Genomic DNA, 19,914 nt, shown 5'->3' with positions numbered 1-19,914 from the left:
GCTCACATCTTCAGCAGAATCGGGTTCGCTATAGCTAGAGGGGTGGGGCCCAGATTGTATCTCAGCTCCCCACCAATTTCTTGTAAATTGATTGACTTTGTAGGTTTGGCTGAGCACAACATCCTTATGCATCCATTTCTAAGCCCGGGCGAGGTGCCTGTTTCAAACCTCTTGTAAATTGATTGACTTTGTAGGTTTTTTTTTTGATATTTTTATAATAATAATAATAATAATAATAATAATAATAATAATAATAATAATAATAATAATAACAACAACATTAATAATAATAACATTAATAATAGTATTAATAATAATGTTGAAATCTGCTCTGCTCTGCTCTGCTATCCTGAAATCTGCTCTGCTATGCTCTGTTGAAATTTAATCTGCTCTGCTTTGCTCTGCCCAGAAGCTCAAAATAACAGGGCCTAAGCTAAATTTTTCAAAAAAATTATGACCAACATATAGTGATTGAATAATAAAAGTGAAATAATTAGAAGTCGCCACATAAAAAGTGCAAGTACCTTGTTCAGATACTCTGTAGTCTGTATATGCTAAGGATCTTATTATGGCAGCAAAGCTAGGGAAGAGACTGGAAGGTGTTATACTGTTATCTTGGAAACAAATTATCAAGTTTTGGTGAATTGTTTTGTGAATTATAGGAGTTGTGCACTTTAGGCCCTTGAAGTCTATTAGTACGCCCCATGTTAAAATGAGTGTCAATTTTGTTACTCGTTACCTTTTTAGACTTGATCCCTTTGGGACTGAACAAGTGTGCTAGAATTACAGGTGTCAAAACTCAAAAGTACACCTGACCCGACCCGATCTGAAACTGATCCGAAAAATATCCGATTCAGATTTGGACTCGCGTGGACATAACAATTTAGTATGACTAACTTTAAAATTTTACCCGACCCGATCATATCAGACTCGATCCGATCATCCGAATTGACACCCCTAGCTAGAATCATTCTCCCCACGATATCACTTAGGCCCCGTTCTTTTCATCTTAATTTTGCAAAACTGAAATTATTTTTATTGAACTTAGATTAATTTTCCTGAACTGAAATTATTTTTGCTGAACTGAATTATTTTTTACTGATTTTCTATTATAATTCTTCTTTAAGAAAACTGAATTTTACTTTTTACTGAACTAGAATTATTTTTACTGAACCAAAATTAATTTTACAGAACTGAACTGAAATTATTTTTATTTAATACTGTATTGTTTTTTTAGGTGAAGAAAACATTGCCTTAGTTTTACTAAAGAACTCTTTGTCTCTTAATTAATCTATTGGTTGAGTTTCTTAAAAAGAAAAAAAAAATGTTGATTTTCCCTTTTCTTTTTTTATCTATTTTTTTTTATTTTGATTATCTTTACCTTTTATTTTATTTTATTTTATTTATTATTTTTTTTTTGAGAACTTGATAATCTTTACCTTAATGCATTTTAATTAATTAAAAAACCATCCGTTTAATAGAAAATGTATATAATTCAAATCCCAATCAGGCAGAGTATATTACCTATGGCCCATTACACTTAACTTGAGATCACTTACTTTTATGCTGGATGATTGAAATCTCACAAATCTTGATCCTATTAAAAGTGAAACCTAAAAAATTACTCTTTTGTAACGTGATGATTTTGTTTCACTCAAAAAATATATTGGTTTCATTAATCTTACAGTAATATTTTTCTGTTTGCAATGTTTAATACTCCATTATTCCGTATATTTGCTGATGTGCAAATTTTATCCTAAATATTACTCCGTATTTTTTAAATTATAATAGTTAATTTTCAATTTTCATTAGTGTTGCACTTATGAAATCAAAAGTATAGTCTTGTCCATTATAAGTTTGGAAAATGTGAATCACATTGAAGGGATTGATTCATTGAGGTCCACAAATGTTTAAAATCAAATTATTAATTTCCATAGAACATCAAGATTCCTTATCTCATACTAGTAGTGGTAATCAAGTAAAGTCTAACATATGAATGTGAACATTATAATGTGAACATCACTCATACTTCGAATTAGGGCTTGTTTTCTTTAGCTTAATTTCAATTCAGTTCCTAATTTCCTTATCTCATAAACAGTTCAGTTCAGTAAATCAGAACAGGCCCTTAGTCATATACTTCATCTACATGAAAATAGTTTAAACAATCTCATTTTCATTCATCCAACAAATAATACGAACCACTTCAATTCTTTTTTGGCATAGTCTTACTAATTACTTGTATCTATTACTACTTTTTTCTTACCATAAATGTGTAACCTACTAGTATCAGCTACTAGGCCTACTACTTGTTAGAATCATCTTATTGTATTGTTTTCAAATATCAAATTTTCATAATTTATATTTAATAAATATATCATTAATCAAAGTTATGCATATGAAGCACTTTAAAAAACAAAAGAAGTACTCTTATTAATTAATAAAAAAATTAAAAACTTATCACCTAAACTATGTGCAATAATAATTGCTTGAAGTCCCATTTTTGAAAAATTGTAACACTTTCATTTTTCATTTGTTTATAACTAATTATAAAATTTCTTGATTGATCTTTTCACTCTTTCAGGCGTTATTACTCTGAGTTATTCTCTTTTCCAATAACTGCAACAAGTAGTATTAATTTCGGAATGCATGTCAAAATCACATGCAAATCACTATAATGAATGAATATCCTTTATTACGAACTAATATTTTTCTCTTTTAGCTTCTTATATATAACTCTTACGCCTTTTAGGGATATGTATAACATTTTCCATTATATATAATCCTACCGACTATCGTTCACGAAATATATTATAAACCATCACTTTGTTCTCCTTCCTCATACTTTTTTTTTCTTAAGCTATTTATTAAGCTTAAATGTTGCGATTAATTAGAAGCGAAGCAAATAGTAGTAATTCTACTTGGAAAAAAAAAAACACTCATCCAAACAATTAAACAACAATATTCATTATTTTCAGTGGCATCAAAATCGAGGTATTATGGACTAAAAGCGGGCCATGCAAAATTATATAGTATGAGCAATTGAGCATGACACTCTTGGACTATACCAAGTTCTTTGACTAGTCAAAAAATGTTTTTGATCAGTGACGAAAAAAAAAGAAGCAATTTAAAAAATTTAGGTTGGATAGAAAGGAAAGCAAAGTGTAGAGAGTATGTAGGGAACTGAACCCAGCATGCCTTTTTTCTTTTTTGAGAGGATGACCCAACAAGCATCTTTAGATTGGAAACATTGTGAAGCAAAGAATATTTAGATGCTGACATTCACTTAAAACATTTCACTTTTACAATTAAATTTACAATTAATTAGCAATACATCTATTAAGAATATAGTGATTGTTACATCTATGTAACAAGCCATATATAGGCCATGTTCTTTTGAGTTTCTAGCCAGAGCAGAGCAGGAGTCAGCAAAGCAAAGCATAGTCGATTTCAGATCAGTAGAGTAGAGTAGAGTAGAGTATAGCTAAACAGAGCAGAGCAGAGTAGAACAACTCAAAAGAATAAGGCCTTAGTCATTTACAATAATATTTGTCCTTAGAGGTGTTAACACTGAATGACTAAATAGACTAAAAAAACTTATTTTAGACTTCGACTCACATGCATACAATAATTTAGCATGATTCAAGCTTAAAATTAGATCTGACCTGACCTTATCGAACTTGACCTAGACACCCGAATTGACACTTCTATTTGTCCTTACTTATAGAGCATTGAGTATTGCAACCCCGAATCTGAGATTTTGGTGTCCAAGAGCAAAGATGTATATGGGCCCTAATTTACAATATTATAAGTTTAGAATTTTTGGGTATGGAAATAAAAAACAATATAGGGCATGTTAAAAAAAAAAAAACCTATGATTGTATTGAATGAGAGTTTTTATGGACTACACTCGCATCTTTTGGTAGTAGTACTTGGATTAGTTGGATTAAAACTTGTATTACTACTATATCTTATTTTCGAGCGGTTAATTATACAACTACGAATTTAATTAAACCCACAACAGGTTTAAGATAGGTGATCTTCTTTCTCCTACCTTGTTTCTTATCTGTATGGCCTGGAGGTCTTGGCTAAAACATTGCTCATCCTTAGGCAAAAGACATCTCTAGGTATTGGGGTCAAAATTGTGCGTGCGGCTCCGATTATCCCTTGCCTTAAATTTGCAGATTACAGTCTTTTATTTTGTAAGGCTACGACTGCGGCTTGTAACTCTCTCCGTAATACTTTAGTTGAGTTTGCTTCGCTCTTTTGTCAGCTTATCAACTTTCATAAATCTTCTATTGTTTTCTCAATATATATTTTTACTAGTCATAAATCTAATTTGGCTAGTTTTGTTAATATGACTCCCAAGTCATTTCTTGGTCGATATTTAGGAGTTTTCTTTAATTCCTTGCGTTTAATAAAAATAACTTTCAGAATCTTATCTCAAAAGCAGATCAAAAAAATGAAGTCATAGTCTTCCAATTTAGTTTCTAAAGCTGGTAAAATTGTGTTGATCCAAAGTCATTTGGAGGCTATACCCTCTTATGCTATGACTACAACCCGCCTTCCTGATTCCGTTACCTCTTCATTGGATATAATTAACCGAGATTTCTTTTGGAAACAATTTCCTGCTAAGAAAGGTCTCCCTATGGTTGCTTGGGATACTATTTATTAGCCTAAAAGTCAAGGTGGCTTAGGTTTATGTAAATCTAATGCTATTAATTATGCTTTTCTAGCTAAATTAGGGTGGAAAATCATGATTGACCCTTCAAATTCATGGGTTTAGCCAATTACGGCAAAATATCTTCGTAACTCCCACTTTCTGAGTTATCGTTCCCAGTCTACGGATTTCTAGATTTGGGAAATTTTTTTTTCCAAATTCATTCTTTATTGATTAGGGGACTCCTATGGAAAATTGGTAACGGTTCTTCCATTTTTTTGGGTTGAAATTTGGTGTACTGATACTAATATCATTGATGAATCACATTTATATAGGATTTATAGGCACGTTTATGCTAAGTTTATAATAGCTTATTAGGTCTTTTTGTTGCTTTTTAGGACGCAAATTCATAAGTTGTTTGTTTTGTGCACTTCTTAATGTTTCAGATGATTTTGCAGTCATTTGGACGCTTTCGAAGTGTTTGGAGTTGATTCAGATGATATTTAGATGTAAGCCGATGAATTGAGTTTATTAATAAAAAATCCCATGTTTGTGGATGTTGATTTTGAGATTTATATGCATGAAGAATTAATATACCATTCACAAGGATAGCTATGCATCTTGCGGAAATGAATTTGAGTTAGAAACAGAGAAAAACGATGTTTTACAAAGTGGAAAAACTGACCTTTATGCACTCTTTTGATCATAACTTAAGTTCTACAAATTAAATTGCAATGGTTCAAATTGGGTTGGAAACTAGACTTGAGGAGACTTCCAACCGTAGGTCACATGACCCAAGGAGCCTCCTAGAACAGAATTTATAGTCGTTTTAATCCGAGCTAGGTAGCCTGCGACCATTCCCCGCGCCCAATCGAGGCTCTGTAGCTACTGCCAGCCCGCTGCCAAATCTGCGGCCGCAGGATTTGGCGAGTGCACTACCAACCCACGACCACGAGGCTTCGTCGCTGCATATTTTTGAGGGATTTTAAGGGAGGAATGTTAGACATGTAGAAATGCATAACAAGGGGTGTTCATGTAATTATACATGTGTACAAACGAATGCATATTCTGGCATCATTGGATGATCAAATGGTACCAATGAATATATAGTGATATTATATATGTAAATAATGGTATTATATATGCATTTAGTTTTACTAAATTTATGCATAAATACTACCATTGAGAATTCAATGGTACTATATAACCTTTCAGTGGAACAATCAGCATGTGGTCCCCTATCACGTGATACAGTCCGACCAAAAAATAGGTGGGTCCACCTACAGACCTCTCTTTTCCTATCTCTCTCCTCTTTTCTCTCTCTACATGTGTTTTTAAAATAATTTAATCAATGTTATGTATTTACAAATACATAACATTCCTCCATTTCCACTTCCTCCACATTTTTACTCGTCCCTCGATTCCGTCGATATTATTCGTGCCACGTCACCTTCTATCATCCAACAGCATTGCAACTTATGTAATTAATAATTTTATTTTTTCTTTACTCATACTTTATTTCTTTAGATTAGATTTAGGAGAATATAAATACTTCAAGGGATTATTTTTTTCCCTTATGCCTTTTATGCTTTTTATTATTTTACGTTCTTTTTAATTTTCTCTTGAACCCTAGTTTCTCATGTAATTCTTTTATGGATGATTCTTGGGTTTACTATTTTAATTCATCAAGGTATTTAATTTCTATTTCTCGCTTTTAATTATGTTTTTTTTCATTAGATCTATTTTTTATCATGTATTTCATGTTTTAGTAGTTTATTTCTAGGGTTTGGGAATTCATGTTTATATAATGAATCTTGATTGATATTATTGATATTTTAATTATTTATTTCTCTAATTGATAGTGTTTTATTGTTAATCTTGCAACCTGATCAATTGTTTGATTAATTATTGTTAATAAGAGTTTGAATTGAAAGATCTTACTTTTAGAGGCTTACCTACAATAAGCAATTCTGATTATGTTAGCTAGGGGTGAACATGGTTTGGTTTGGTGCGGTTTGAGTCCAAACAAAACCAAACCGCAAAATATGGTTTAGTAAATTTTTCAAACCAAACCAAACCATATTAGTATTGAAACCAAACCAAACCAAACCGTAATAATACGGTTTGGTGCGGTTTGGTTTGCGGTTTATGATGAAATGATATTTTTTTTTCTCAAAAATTGTCAAATAATATTTCATTAATTTATAATAAAGTTTAAATAAGTAGCCCAAACAGATTAAATTGTACTACAAAGTTACAATATAAATAACAATCAACTAATCAAGTGCTAATACATGATAAAAATAATACATAACAATAAAAAAATATTCATATGGAGTAATCCAAAGTTGCAATAAAAATAACAATCAACTAATCAAGTGCTAATACATAATAATAATAATAATAATAATAATAATAATAATAATAATAATAATAATAATAATAATAATAATAATAATAATAATAATAATAATAATAATAATAATAATAATAATAATAATACATAACAATAAAAAATAGGGAAATTCTCAATGGTAACCTTCTACTTTTGCTTATTTTCAATGGTAACCCATTTTTTTTTGGATTATCTTTAATAGCACCATACTAATAAAACTTCTCAACCGTGACCTTATTGATGTTTTTCTGTTAACTTTCTGTTAAATTTAACTTACTACTCAATCATGGTTAAGTATTTCAATTAAAATAAAAATTTTAAATAAAAATTTGAAACCCATTCTCAAGCAGCCCGACCTCCATTGACAACCAGCACCCCCAATCCCTCCGGTCACCTTCGATCAACCACTTCCGCCAGCAATTCAAATCAAATTCATGTGAATCGAAGGTTAATTCCTCTATTTTCACTAGTCCCCACCGTCGACTCATTCTCCAGAAAGCAAAAGTTCTGCAAATTGATGACTTGATGATGCCATGGCTATTCTTAGTGGCTTTTCCACCCCCAAAACTGAATTTTTACTTGACCTTCCTAGTTCCCAAAATTTCAGTCAAATAATCACTAAATTTATAAGTTCCAGTAATCAAAAGGTAACCCCAAAATCTCATTTCTGGGTAATGAAGATACATTTGCTAAAAAAATTGACGAACCCACAAATTTGATAGCACCTTTCTTTGATTTAAATCATGAAATAATTGATGTTCTTTTTTGAATTATGAAATAATTGATGTTCTTGTTTAAATTGCCGGCGAGAGGGGTTGATTGAAGGTGAACGGAGGAAAGGGGGTGTTGAATGACGATGGCCGGCGAGGATTTTGGTCAGTGGGTGGCGCTTGGGTGATTGTGAATGGAGGTTAGGGTTGTTTATGAATGGATATTTTATTTTATTTTATTTTTATTGAAACAGTTAACCATGGTTGAGTAGTAAGTTAAATTTGACAGAAATTTACCGGAAAAACATCAATAAGGTTACGGATGAGAAGTTTTAAAAGTATGGTACTACCAAAGATAATCGGAAAAAAATAGGCTACCATTGAAATTAAGCAAAAGTAGAAGGCTACCATTGAGAATTTTCCTAAAAAATATTCATAAGGAGTACTACATTATAGTCATTAATTATGTAGTATTGACCGTATAGTTTTTATCTATTTTTCATGTTTTTTTGTATTTATTCTTTAATTTTTTTAATCTATAATAAATAATATTTTTATTTAAAAATTACATAAATATTAAAATAAGGTTTATTGGTTTACGGTTTGGTTTGGTTTATAATTTTTGCAATACCAAACCAAACCATAAATCATAAACCATATTTTACAAAAAAATCGAGACCAAACCGTAATTTTATAAACCGTAAACCAAACCAAACCAAACCGCTAAAATACAGTTTGGTCTGGCTTGGTTACGGTGCATACCAAACTGTGTACAACCCTAATGTTAGCGATCGAACTACATATGTTGAATTGAGAGCGTTTAGACCCGATCGTAGGCTTAGAAATTGCTCTAGATAATTGATTGATTGAATTGTTATTGATATTGGATAGATTTAGAACTATAAACATGGTGAACCATAACCCTAGGTCTTTTTATTAATTGTGTTAGTTTAGATGAACTACTATAAGAGGGGGGGGGGTGAATGGTAGTAGGTTCCAATCGCAGAACTTAAGCGGAAATAAACAATTAAAACGTAAAGGAACTTAAAGCACACAGCAAGTTTTACGAGGAAACCATCCAGTGCCCAACTGGAAGTAAAACCTCGGCCCTATTGGGACTTATAAACAAATTCCACTATAATAGGCAACTCTCCTAGTACAACCTATTACATAGACCTTTGCTTCGCAAGTTCCTCCTAAGACACTTGCTAATTGACAGGAACCTATCCTATCAGACCTAAGACAAACTCAGGCACCTTTTTCGACCCAAGACACACTCAGGTTCCTTTCTCGACCTAAGACACACTCAGGTTCCTTTTTCCCACTTGCAACCCAAGACAGACTCGGGGTGACTGACTACCACTCGAATTTTAGAGAATTCAAACTCATACACTCAAACGTGAATTTAAGAGAATTCACAATCTCACCCCAAAATACAAAACACTCAAAACTCTTTTTCCCATTACAAGATCTCATTGAATATCCCTAAATACATATATATGAATAAAGAGATAAAACTAATATGTTGGACACTCGAAATATGTCTGAAACTCACTGGACGTACTGTAACCAAAATCTGATAGGAACTTTGACCAGGAGAACTGACTTAGCTTCGTGGTGAAGGATAAAACCATTAAGCACGACCACTACACTTCGTCAGCCTCAACTTTGAATGAATACATATGAGCATATTTATAGTACACTCGAATTATTCATTTCATCTTGAAAAAGATAGATTTCTGAAAAGATAAGTTTAAAAGATATTTTCTAAAAACAAGTTTTCCGCAAATATATCTTTTTGTTAAGAATAAAATCTGTCAATAATAATAAGATAAACCTAACATAAAATCAGATTTTATTCCAATCTTATCTTTTAGTTTAAAAATACTTTTTAAACAAAATTTATCTTTTTCTAAAAGGGATTAATTAGAAGATAAATATCTTTATTCAGTAAAACCAAATCCCTAAAAGATATGCACGTATTAGAAAAATATATATATCATTAAAACCGACTTTTAACGACGTGCATACTTAAGTTCCTATTAGGTTCCTGAACTCTGACAGTCTCTGAGTTCCTGACAAGTCAGTTACTCTAATTTCATTGACTGTTTGGAGTTCACCTTGGTTCTATAAAGACTTGTTCCAGACCGACTTTTATGTCCAACATACTTACATGAATCCTAGAGCAATATACTTCTATTTCTCTGTCTTCATGTTGCTTCTCTGAAACTCTTGTTCTGGAATCCTGTAGTCTTGATATATTCTGGATCTTAGGGTTTGCCCCAGCATTACACCGGAACCAGGTCATTACAACCCGTTTTGAAGTTCCTGTTAAGAAACTTCTGGAAGTTCCATTTCTGGAACTCTTCTTCTAACTTTACTTGTATCCTCATGGATCTCCCAAAGTTCCTCTGTTTCAGTTCCTACTTCAGCCCTCAACGCTTACTGAACCTACAAACATCACAACACTAGAAAATCGTTATTAAATGGAAGTTTGCTCAATTCTTAACATCATCATCAAAACCTCATAAGGGTCAACAAGTTGCCCCTTTTTAATGATGACAAACTGAGCAAACTTCTGAGGATAACAAAGTAACTCAGAAGGTTAGTTTTTTCATTTATAAAAACAGTAAAGAAAACTAAACTAAATTAAAAGACTCCTACACATACATGACCTATATATGTATAGAATACTTACCTTTATGAAGCTAACATATGCAAACACATGTTTACACAGTTACCTTCATGGTTCCTTAGCCATCATCATGCTTATCAACCATAACACTTATCGTTGTTCTTGTTCCTCTATTGCTTATCCTATATTGCTCAAGTTCCTTACGTATATACCTGTCATTACTCAGGTTGCTTGTATCCTGTTCCAAGAATAACTTGCTCTTTCTATGCACAACTTAACATATACGTTAGATAGATAATCATCATTAGTTTATAATCATCAAAACTTAATTGCTCAACAAATTGTTTATTCCTATTTTTTTAGACTACTTCCTTATCCCAATTTCGTGACATAGTTTAGTTTCTCCAAATCATAAACATGATGCTAGAAAGCAATAAAAGCATCCTAACATGATACTAGGAAGCAATAAAAGCATCATAACATGATACTAGAAATTAATAGAATTTAAGCATGCTTTCTACAAGAATAGATTAATAAAATTACTCACTTTGATGCCTCATACTTCAATTCTTTCTGATAACAAAATACACGCTGATAACTTGTTATTTGATACGATTTTAGGGTGATTTTTGAACCTTGTTTACTTGAAATATTAGCATTTTGGTTCACTTTCTATCCTATTTTCATTCAATTTTTGTGTATCCCTTGCTTCACGGGTTTTTAGTGTTTTTGTTGGGTTTTAAGGTCCATAAACCGATGATTTGAAGCATATGGATAACAAACCGAGTTTAGAAGCCGTGGCAAAGGAGCAAAACTGAAGAGAATGTGAAGAAAAGGGCTTAGAAGACCCTGCACGGCCGTGCCATGTCCTGCACGACCGTGCAGGAGTGTCCCAGCCAAGTCAAGCCACTGCCTGATTTGGCACGGACGTGCAAGGCTTAAGCACGTCCGTGCAAGTCAGCCAGCACGTCCGTGCCAGAAGATGCACGGCCGTGCATCTCACTTGGCCTAAGTTGGAGCTACTGCCCGATTCTGCACGGCCGTGCTTATGGTGGCACATCCGTGCCACTAAGGCTGCACGTCCGTGCCACTCCTGGCACGTCCGTGTGCCCCTGTAGCCGTACCCGACTCTTGTTTTCTCCGTCTTTTTTTATTTGAGGGTCATATAAATACCCCCTTTTGCTCAATTGTGCAGCAATCGAAGTTTTCAGAGCTTCCTCTTAGTTTGTAGTTGTAGAAACATAAATACTCTAAAATCATTAGTTAGATTTCAATTATTAGTTTGGAATTCTCAATCTCAATCATTGTAGAAGACAAGTTCCTCCATTGTTATTCAATTTCAAGCTTCAATTAGTAATTTCTCCAACCTTTTTCTACTTAATTTCTGATTTCATTTGCTTTTGCATGTCATTTAAATCTTCTTAGGTTCTTGGTAATTTGTTATTTGATGATAGTTATTTCAATCGTTAACCACTTTCCCCCAATTATTGAAGTAGTTAGAACCCTAATTGTTGATTGCATGTTGATAAATATGAGTTGTGAGTAGTCTTCTTGCTAGGGGTTGGGTGAAGCTCAACCTTTTGGGTTAGTTATGCAAATATGGGAAAAACATTGATGTTTGTATTGCAATTAAATTGATTATATGAGATTGCTTGTTAGTTCTTCATGATAGGATTAGCTACCCTTGACTTAGGAGCTTGATAGCATGATATGCCTAATTTGACATGGAAGTGTAAATTGAGTATCATTACTTATTGCAATTTGATTATGTATCATCTATTGCTAGACTAATGAGGAATCTAAGTTTAGTAGTGTGAGTTGTTTTCTTATTGCATGAGGTCGATTTTACATATAGTCCTTGCTATATCTTGTCTATTTTACTCCCCGTTTGCCTAATTGCCTTGGTTGAGTTGATCCCATTCCCTAGTGTCTTTAATCCATTGATTTAGAGCCATAGTTTGTTTGTCTACTTGACGAAACCCAATTCACCATTGACTTCGAATTAACTTAAGTGTTAAGATCTTTAGCAACCATATCCCGTTCCTTGTTGACCGAACTCTTACTTGTCATTATGCTTGGTTTGTAAGGTGTTTGTTAATAAATGTGTTTGATTGAGTGTGGAATGAGCGACCGTTCTAACGCCCATCAAAATGGCGCCGTTGCCGGGGAGCGGTGTTGTTGATTGCTAATTGATTACTTGAGTCTAGTTCACCATAAACCATAAAAATTTCAAAAAGAATTGTTTCTTTTTGGCTACACTTGTAGCCTTGGTACTAATTGCGTTTGTTGAGAGTGTATGCGCAGAACTCATAACAGGATCTTGGTACCTTACGATCCTGAGATTGAGCAAACTTATAGAAGGAGAAAAAGAGCCGGTTCTAGGCCGTTCAATACTCCCCCAACTAGAGAGACCAATTTCGAGGAGGATCGAGATCAAATGGGTGACGCGGAACCACCACCTCAAAGACCTTTAAAGGAGTTGGGAACTCCGGGAGCTTATAGAGCTTCAAGCGGCATTGCTCCACCCGTCACTCAAGCCAATGACTTCGAGATTTGGCCCGCGATGATAAATTTGATTGAAAGGAGGCAATATAGTGGAGCAAAACATGAGAGCCCTCTTGCACACTTGAACGAGTTCGAGAAATATTGCAACACAATCAAGGTAAATGGGGTAACTCAAGAGTTTGTGAGACTAAAGCTATTTCCTTTTTCTTTGATAGGAAGGGCTCTTGAATGGCTTGAGAAGGAGGTGAGGCCTAACTCCTTGAGAACTTGGGACGAGGTCACCACGGCTTTCTTAGGGAGATTCTATTCTCAAAAGAAGACGGCCGAAGCAAGGGCTTTGATCCAAGGCTTCCGTCAAAGGGCTAGTAAAACCATATATGAGGCATGGGAACGATACAAAGAATATCAAAGGGAGTGCCCTCATCATGGCATTCCATCATATCAAGTTCTTCAAATTTTCTATGGGGGCTTGAGCCCACAAGGAAAGACTAGCTTGGATGCGGGAGCGGGTGGCCCGATTATGAACAAAACGGAGGAGCAAGTCATCGAGATAATTGAGGATGTGGTGAGACACCACATGGATTGGCAAGAAGGAGAGAGGGAGTCTTTAAGCAAAGGAGGGAATGCGGTCTACTCCGTCGATCACCTCAACGCCATCAATAATTTGACATCTCAAATAACCAATCTTGGCAAGGAAATGACATCTATCAAGGCAAAGCTAGAGACTTCCACTTCACAACAAGAGCATCCCTCCCAATCTAAGGGGAGAGGTATGAATTCTAACTCTTCTCCTTCTACATCTAATAACATGCCACATGGGTGTTTGTTTTGTGAAAATTGTGGGTCATATGACCATGATACCTCTTCTTGTAATTATGATTCCCAACCCCAATCCCATTATGAAGAGGGTAATGATAATGAAAATGAACAAGTCAATGCCTTGTCTTATGATAATAGACCTAGGAATGACAATCAAAGATATTTACCACCTAATCGAAGGGAACAAGGGGGAAATGCTTATAACCATAGAGGAAATGATTATGATTACCATAACCAAAACCAATGGGGTAATAGGAACCAAAGGGACCAAAATCCCCAAGGTAACTACAACTAACAAGGTGGTTATGGTAACCATAACCATGATAATCAAGGGAATTATGGGAATCAAGGCCAATATCACCAAGGGGGGAACTCTAATAATAGGAATAATTGGAACAACAATAACAATAGAGGTTTTTCTAATCAAAATGCTTTCAATTCAAATGTGAGAGGTAATAAAGCTCCCCAAGATAACTATTATGCCCAAGCACCACCTAGTAAGTCTAATCTAGAGGAAATGATGGAAAGTCAAACCAAAATGTTCAACACTTTCATGGCCACGAGTGACAAGAAGTTTAATGAAGTAATGACTCATAATAAAATGCTTGAAACTCAAATTTCACAATTGGCCAATGCTTTGAAGGAAGGGGCTAGCACTTCCAAACTTCCACCCCAAGGACTAGATCCTAAGAGGCCCGTTAATGCCATATCTACTAGGAGTGGGAAGGTGTTGGAAGAGAGTGTTCCTAAGAAAAGCAATGAGAGAGTGAACATGAGTGAGCCTCCCCTTGAGAGTGATTGTGAGCAAGAAAAAGAGAAGAATCAAGAGAGTGAAAGAGAAAAAGAATGTGAGAAAGAAAAAGAATGTGAAGGAGAGAATGATTTTGAAAAAGAGAGTCAAGAGAAAAGAGAAAAAAAGAGGGAAACAAAACAATTGCAAAAGCTACCATATCCTCATAAATTTGTTAGAAACAAATTAGATGTGCAATTTGGAAAGTTTCTTGAGACATTGAAGCAAATTCATCTTTCAATTCCTTTTACCGATGCTATCAAGCAAATGCCTAATTATTCTAGGTTTTTAAAAGACATTTTGAGTGGAAGGAGAAAGTGTGAATTGGTTGAAACGGTGAATCTCACCGAGAATTGTAGTGCTATTATCATGAACAAGATGCCACCCAAGTTGAAAGACCCCGGTAACTTTTCTATCCCATGTGCAATATACAAGATGCAAATTGATAATGCTTTGTGTAACCTAGGGGCTAGTGTTAGCCTAATGCCATACTCGGTATACCAAAGACTTGGGATAGGGGAACTTCTACCCACCAACATCACCCTACAATTGGCCGATCGCTCTATTAAATTCCCAAAGGGTAAGGTAGAGGATGTTCCTCTAAGGGTAGGAAAGTTTGTAATCCCGGTGGATTTTGTTGTGTTAGAGATGGACGAAGATGTTAACATTCCAATAATTCTAGGAAGACCTTTTCTTGCTACTTCGGGTGCTTTAATAGATGTTAAAAGTGCTAAAATTTCACTAAAAGTAGGAGATGAGGTAATAGAATTTGACTTGAATGAGAGCATGAAATATCCAAGCTCTAATCTTGATAATTGCATGATGATTGATACTATTGATTCTATTGTAACTTCCATGCATGAGCACTTGCTCACTACTAATGATGCCCTTGAGAATGTCCTTTTGAACAAGGAAAAGATAGGTGACCAAAGCAAAGAGATGGCATTGTATGAGGAGATGCTTGAAGGAAGTACGGAATCAAGCGATGAGCAAGTGTGCATGGGAATCACAACACATGATGCATTAGAAGTAGCTACCTCAAGAGAAGGTAAGGGTGTTCCAATGGTAGAGTTGAAACCTCTACCATCACACCTAAGGTATGAGTTTTTGGGCCCCAATTCAACTTTTCCGGTTATTGTGAATTCTTCTTTGAATGAGTGCCAAACTCAAATGTTATGTGGTGTTTTGAGAGACCACCAAGGTGCTTTAGGCTATACCATAGGTAACCTCAAAGGTATTAGTCCCGCTTTATGTATGCACCACATAACACTTGAGGAGGATGCTAAGCCTTCCATTGAGAGGCAAAGGAAACTCAATCCTCAAATGGGGGAGGTGGTGAAGAAAGAAATCACCAAACTCCTTGATGCCGGCATCATCTTCCCCATTTCGAGTTCTAGATGGGTTTCCCCCGTTCATGTGGTCCCTAAAAAGGGAGGAATGACCGTAGTTGAAAATGAGAATGGTGATCTCATTTCAACTAGAACGGTGACCGGTTGGAGGATGTGCATAGACTATAGACGTCTAAATGCATCCACCAACAAGGATCATTTTCGTCTCCCTTTTATCGACCAAATTCTTGAAAGACTAACCAAGCACAAGTATTATTGCTTTCTTGATGGTTATTCGGGTTTCTTTCAAATCCCTATAAACCCAGATGACCAAGAGAAAACAACTTTTACTTGTCCCTATGGAACTTTTGCATATAGGAGGATGCCCTTCGGGCTTTGCAACGCACCGGCAACCTTCCAAAGATGCATGATGAGTATTTTTGGGGACATGCTTGAAGCCGAAATGGAAGTTTTCATGGATGACTTCTCGGTAGGGGGCCTTTCATTCGAGGATTGTTTGTCTAACTTGGGCAAGTGCTTGGCAAGATGTGAGAAGGTCAATTTGGTTTTGAATTGGGAAACATGCCACTTTATGGTGGAAGAGGGAATTGTCCTTGGTCACAAGATTTCAAGCAAGGGGATTGAGGTCGACAAGGCCAAAGTTGAAGTGATAGAGAAGCTACCGCCACCAATCAATGTGAGAGGAGTAAGGTCATTTTTGGGGCATGCCGGGTTCTATAGAAGATTCATCAAGGATTTCTCACAAATTGCTAGACCCCTAAATGCTCTTCTTCAAAAGGATGCCATCTTTATTTTTGATGAAAAGTGTCTCCAAGCTTTCAACAAATTAAAGGAGGCTTTAATCTCAACTCCAATTGTGCAAGGGCCAAGATGGGATTTGCCATTTGAACTTATGTGCTATGCAAGTGATGTTGCGATTGGAGGAGTATTGGGGCAAAGGGTAGAGAAGAAGCTTCACGTGATTTACTACATGTCTAAGACCTTGAATGAAGCTCAACGGAACTACACCACAACGGAGAAAGAGTTTCTTGCCGTGGTTCATGCTTTTGAGAAGTTTTGGAACTACCTCATTGGTTCCAAAACTATTGTTTATACCGATCACGCAGCCATTAGGTACCTTATTGCAAAGAAAGAATCCAAGCCACGTCTTCTTCGGTGGGTCTTATCTCTCCAACAAATTGATGTTGAAATCCGTGATAAAAAGGGGGCCGAGAATGTGGTTGCGGACCATCTTTCCCGACTAGAGAATGTGCAAGCTAGCGATGATGAAATCCCTATATGTGATGAATTGAGAGATGATGTGCTTTACATTTTGAATGAAAAGGAGCTTCCTTGGTTCGCCGACTTGGTGAACTACTTGGCTTGTGGAGAATGCCCACCCGATTTCTCCAAGAATCAAAGGAAGAAGCTAAAAAGAGAAGCAAGACATTATGTATGGGATGATCCCATTCTCTACAAACGAGGAGTAGATGGTTTGCTCCGTAGGTGTGTCCCGGATGAACAAGTGCAAGAAGTGCTCAAGATGTGCCATTCCGATCCATGTGGAGGGCATATGGGAGCCAACAAAACTGCATTGAAAATCTTGCATAGCGGGTTGTGGTGGCCTCACATTTTCAAGGACGCTTGGGGATTTAATTTGTGAAGACTTATGACCGGTGTCAACGAACCGGCAACATATCCAAGCGCAATGAGATGCCCCAACAACCGATTCTTGAGCTTGAGGTATTTGATGTTTGGGGTATGGATTTCATGGGGCCATTCCCAAATTCTCATGGAAATCAATACATCCTTGTGGCGGTCGACTATGTATCAAAATGGGTTGAAGCCATTGCTTCCCCAACCAATGACCACAAGGTTGTCATGAAGATGTTCAAAAAAGTCATATTTCCAAGATTCGGTATTCCAAGGGCGATGGTGAGTGACAATGGTTCACATTTTGTTTATAGTGCTTTTCAAAAGATGCTAAGAAATCACGGGGTCCACCAAAGATTCGGCCTTACCTATCATCCACAAACAAGTGGACAAGCGGAAGTGTCTAATCGTCAAATAAAGCTAATCCTCGAGAAGACGGTTGCTAAGAATAGGAAGGATTGGTCGGAAAAGCTTGACGACGCTCTATGGGCATATAGGACGGCGTACAAGACCCCAATATGCACAACTCCATACCGGCTAGTGTATGGAAAATCTTGTCATCTACCGGTGGAGCTTGAGCACCGAACCCAATGGGCGATCAAGAAGATTAATTTCGACTTGGCTAGCGCGGGAGAGCAAAGATGGCTTGATTTGCATGAGCTTTGAAGAGCTAAGGTTGGAAGCCTATGAGTGTGCTAGCAACTATAAGAATCGCACTAAGGATTGCCACGACCGGAACATTGAAAAGAAAGCATTTCAAAAGGGCGATAAGGTACTCCTCTACAACTCTAGGATGAAATTGTTTCCCGGGAAACTTTTATCAAGGTGGAGTGGACCTTTTGTCGTCAAGGAAGTGTTTCCTCATGGAGCCGTGGAAGTTTGGGATATGGACGGCAAGAGATCTTTCAAGGTGAATGGGCATCGCCTCAAGCTTTACTACGAGGGTGCTCATGTGGGTGTTTTAGAATCAACTCAATGTAATCTTATCTCCTAAGTGTGGAGGTCGTCAAGCTAGTGACGTTAAAAGAGCGCTTCCGGGAGGAAACCCGAGTTTCTCAACTCTCTCTCTCAATAAGCTATTACTTAATTTCCATCACTCTTACTATTACTAACTTTTCTCTCAATGTCTTTTGTAGGTGTTGATGAAAAGAAAAGTAAGAAAAGGTATTTATGAAAGTGAAGTAGTAGACAATTTTATTAATAATAATAATAATGGTGAAATTAATAATTTTATTATTATTATTATCAGTTACTAGAATAAAAAAAAAAAAAAAGAAAAAAATAAAAATAAAAAAAAGGGGGGAAGAAAAAAAGAAAAAAATGCAGCATCAGGTCTGCACGGACGTGCAGAACATCGCACGTCCGTGCAGAATCAGGCAGTAAGTACCCAAAGTGCTTCGAAATTTGGCACGGACGTGCCAAATTCAGCACGTCCGTGCCAAATCAGGCAGAAGGTGAATTTAAAACTGATCGAAACTGCACGTCCGTGCCAAATTTGGCACGTCCGTGCAGCGTCGATTTTGGCTGTAATAGCCACGGGTTTTACTTAAAAAAAAAAAAAAATTAACCCCAAAAATCACCCAAACTACTCAAACCCTAACCTTGGAAATTGATTTGGGGGTTTTCTTTGGGAGATAAATTTGGAGCAATTGGTTGAAGGAGTAAGTTCAAGGAAGCAAAGGGAAGGTTAGAAAGGTTCATTTGCGAGTTTTACACCCACGATAAGCTCGGTATAATCGTTCCTCCCTTCAACTATTTTTATGCTTGAATTCTTGGATTTTTGCATGAAATTGCTTAGGAAAGTTTGTTGAAATTGGTTATGAGTGATTGATAATTGATAATTGCCAAGTATTATAGAGTTTGAATGAATTTAGGTGTGTTTTGAAAAATTGAATTTTTGTAAGTGAGGTTGAGTAATTGATTTTCATACATGACAAAGCATGCTTGTTTGAGTAAATTGTTGTGTTGGACTTGTTGATTCTAGTGCATAATTTTGATATTAGAATTGTTGTGGTTGTGATTGGATTAAGTCTTAGTGGCTTGGTGATTTGCTTGTTTTAGGTGGGAGACTTAGAGCTTGGCTTGATTGTGTAATATTTGTTGGCCTTATTTGAACTTTGGTTGTGTATAAGTGGACTTAGTGCCTATTGTGTGTTTATTGTGTTGATTATTTGGTTGCGGTTTGTTTGATTGCATTGCATAAATCCGACCATGTCTAGAAGAAATCGACCTAGAAATACGGACTCTAGGTACCGCAACCCTTCTCCTCATCCTCCCGTTGGTCCACCACAAGTGGATACAATGGGCATAATTTTCAATGACGAAACCTTCGCAAACAATTTTCTAAGAAATAGTAGGAGGAGAATTAGACCGACCAAATTCTACAGTGAGGAGGTAGCCGAGTCCCTAGGGGTGGGGGAGG

At 35.8% G+C, this 19,914-nt stretch overlaps 1 protein-coding gene and 1 non-coding gene across 2 annotated transcripts in view; one reads left to right on the top strand and one right to left on the bottom strand.

Annotated features, from left to right (window-relative positions):
- The window catches only part of LOC145619611 (uncharacterized), a 255,837-nt gene extending 236,271 nt beyond the window's left edge, over positions 1–19,566 (top strand). The window contains exons 4-6 of the mRNA XM_081674323.1: positions 16,127–17,140; positions 18,629–18,656; positions 19,554–19,566. Of these exons, the coding sequence (XP_081530449.1) occupies positions 16,127–17,140; positions 18,629–18,656; positions 19,554–19,566 (1,055 nt within the window). The remainder of the gene's footprint in view (positions 1–16,126; positions 17,141–18,628; positions 18,657–19,553) is intronic.
- On the bottom strand, positions 13,229–13,334 carry LOC145621683 (small nucleolar RNA R71). Its single transcript, XR_014108498.1, has one exon. It is a non-coding gene; the product is annotated as a small nucleolar RNA R71 (small nucleolar RNA).
- Positions 19,567–19,914: the final 348 nt, after the last annotated feature.

The sequence above is a fragment of the Chenopodium album genome, chromosome 27 (assembly GCF_948465745.1).
Source record: "Chenopodium album chromosome 27, dcCheAlbu1.1, whole genome shotgun sequence".
Taxonomy (NCBI): domain Eukaryota; kingdom Viridiplantae; phylum Streptophyta; class Magnoliopsida; order Caryophyllales; family Amaranthaceae; genus Chenopodium; species Chenopodium album.
Note: the sequence above shows the minus strand (reverse complement) of the source record. Positions and strands in the feature narration are given on the sequence as shown.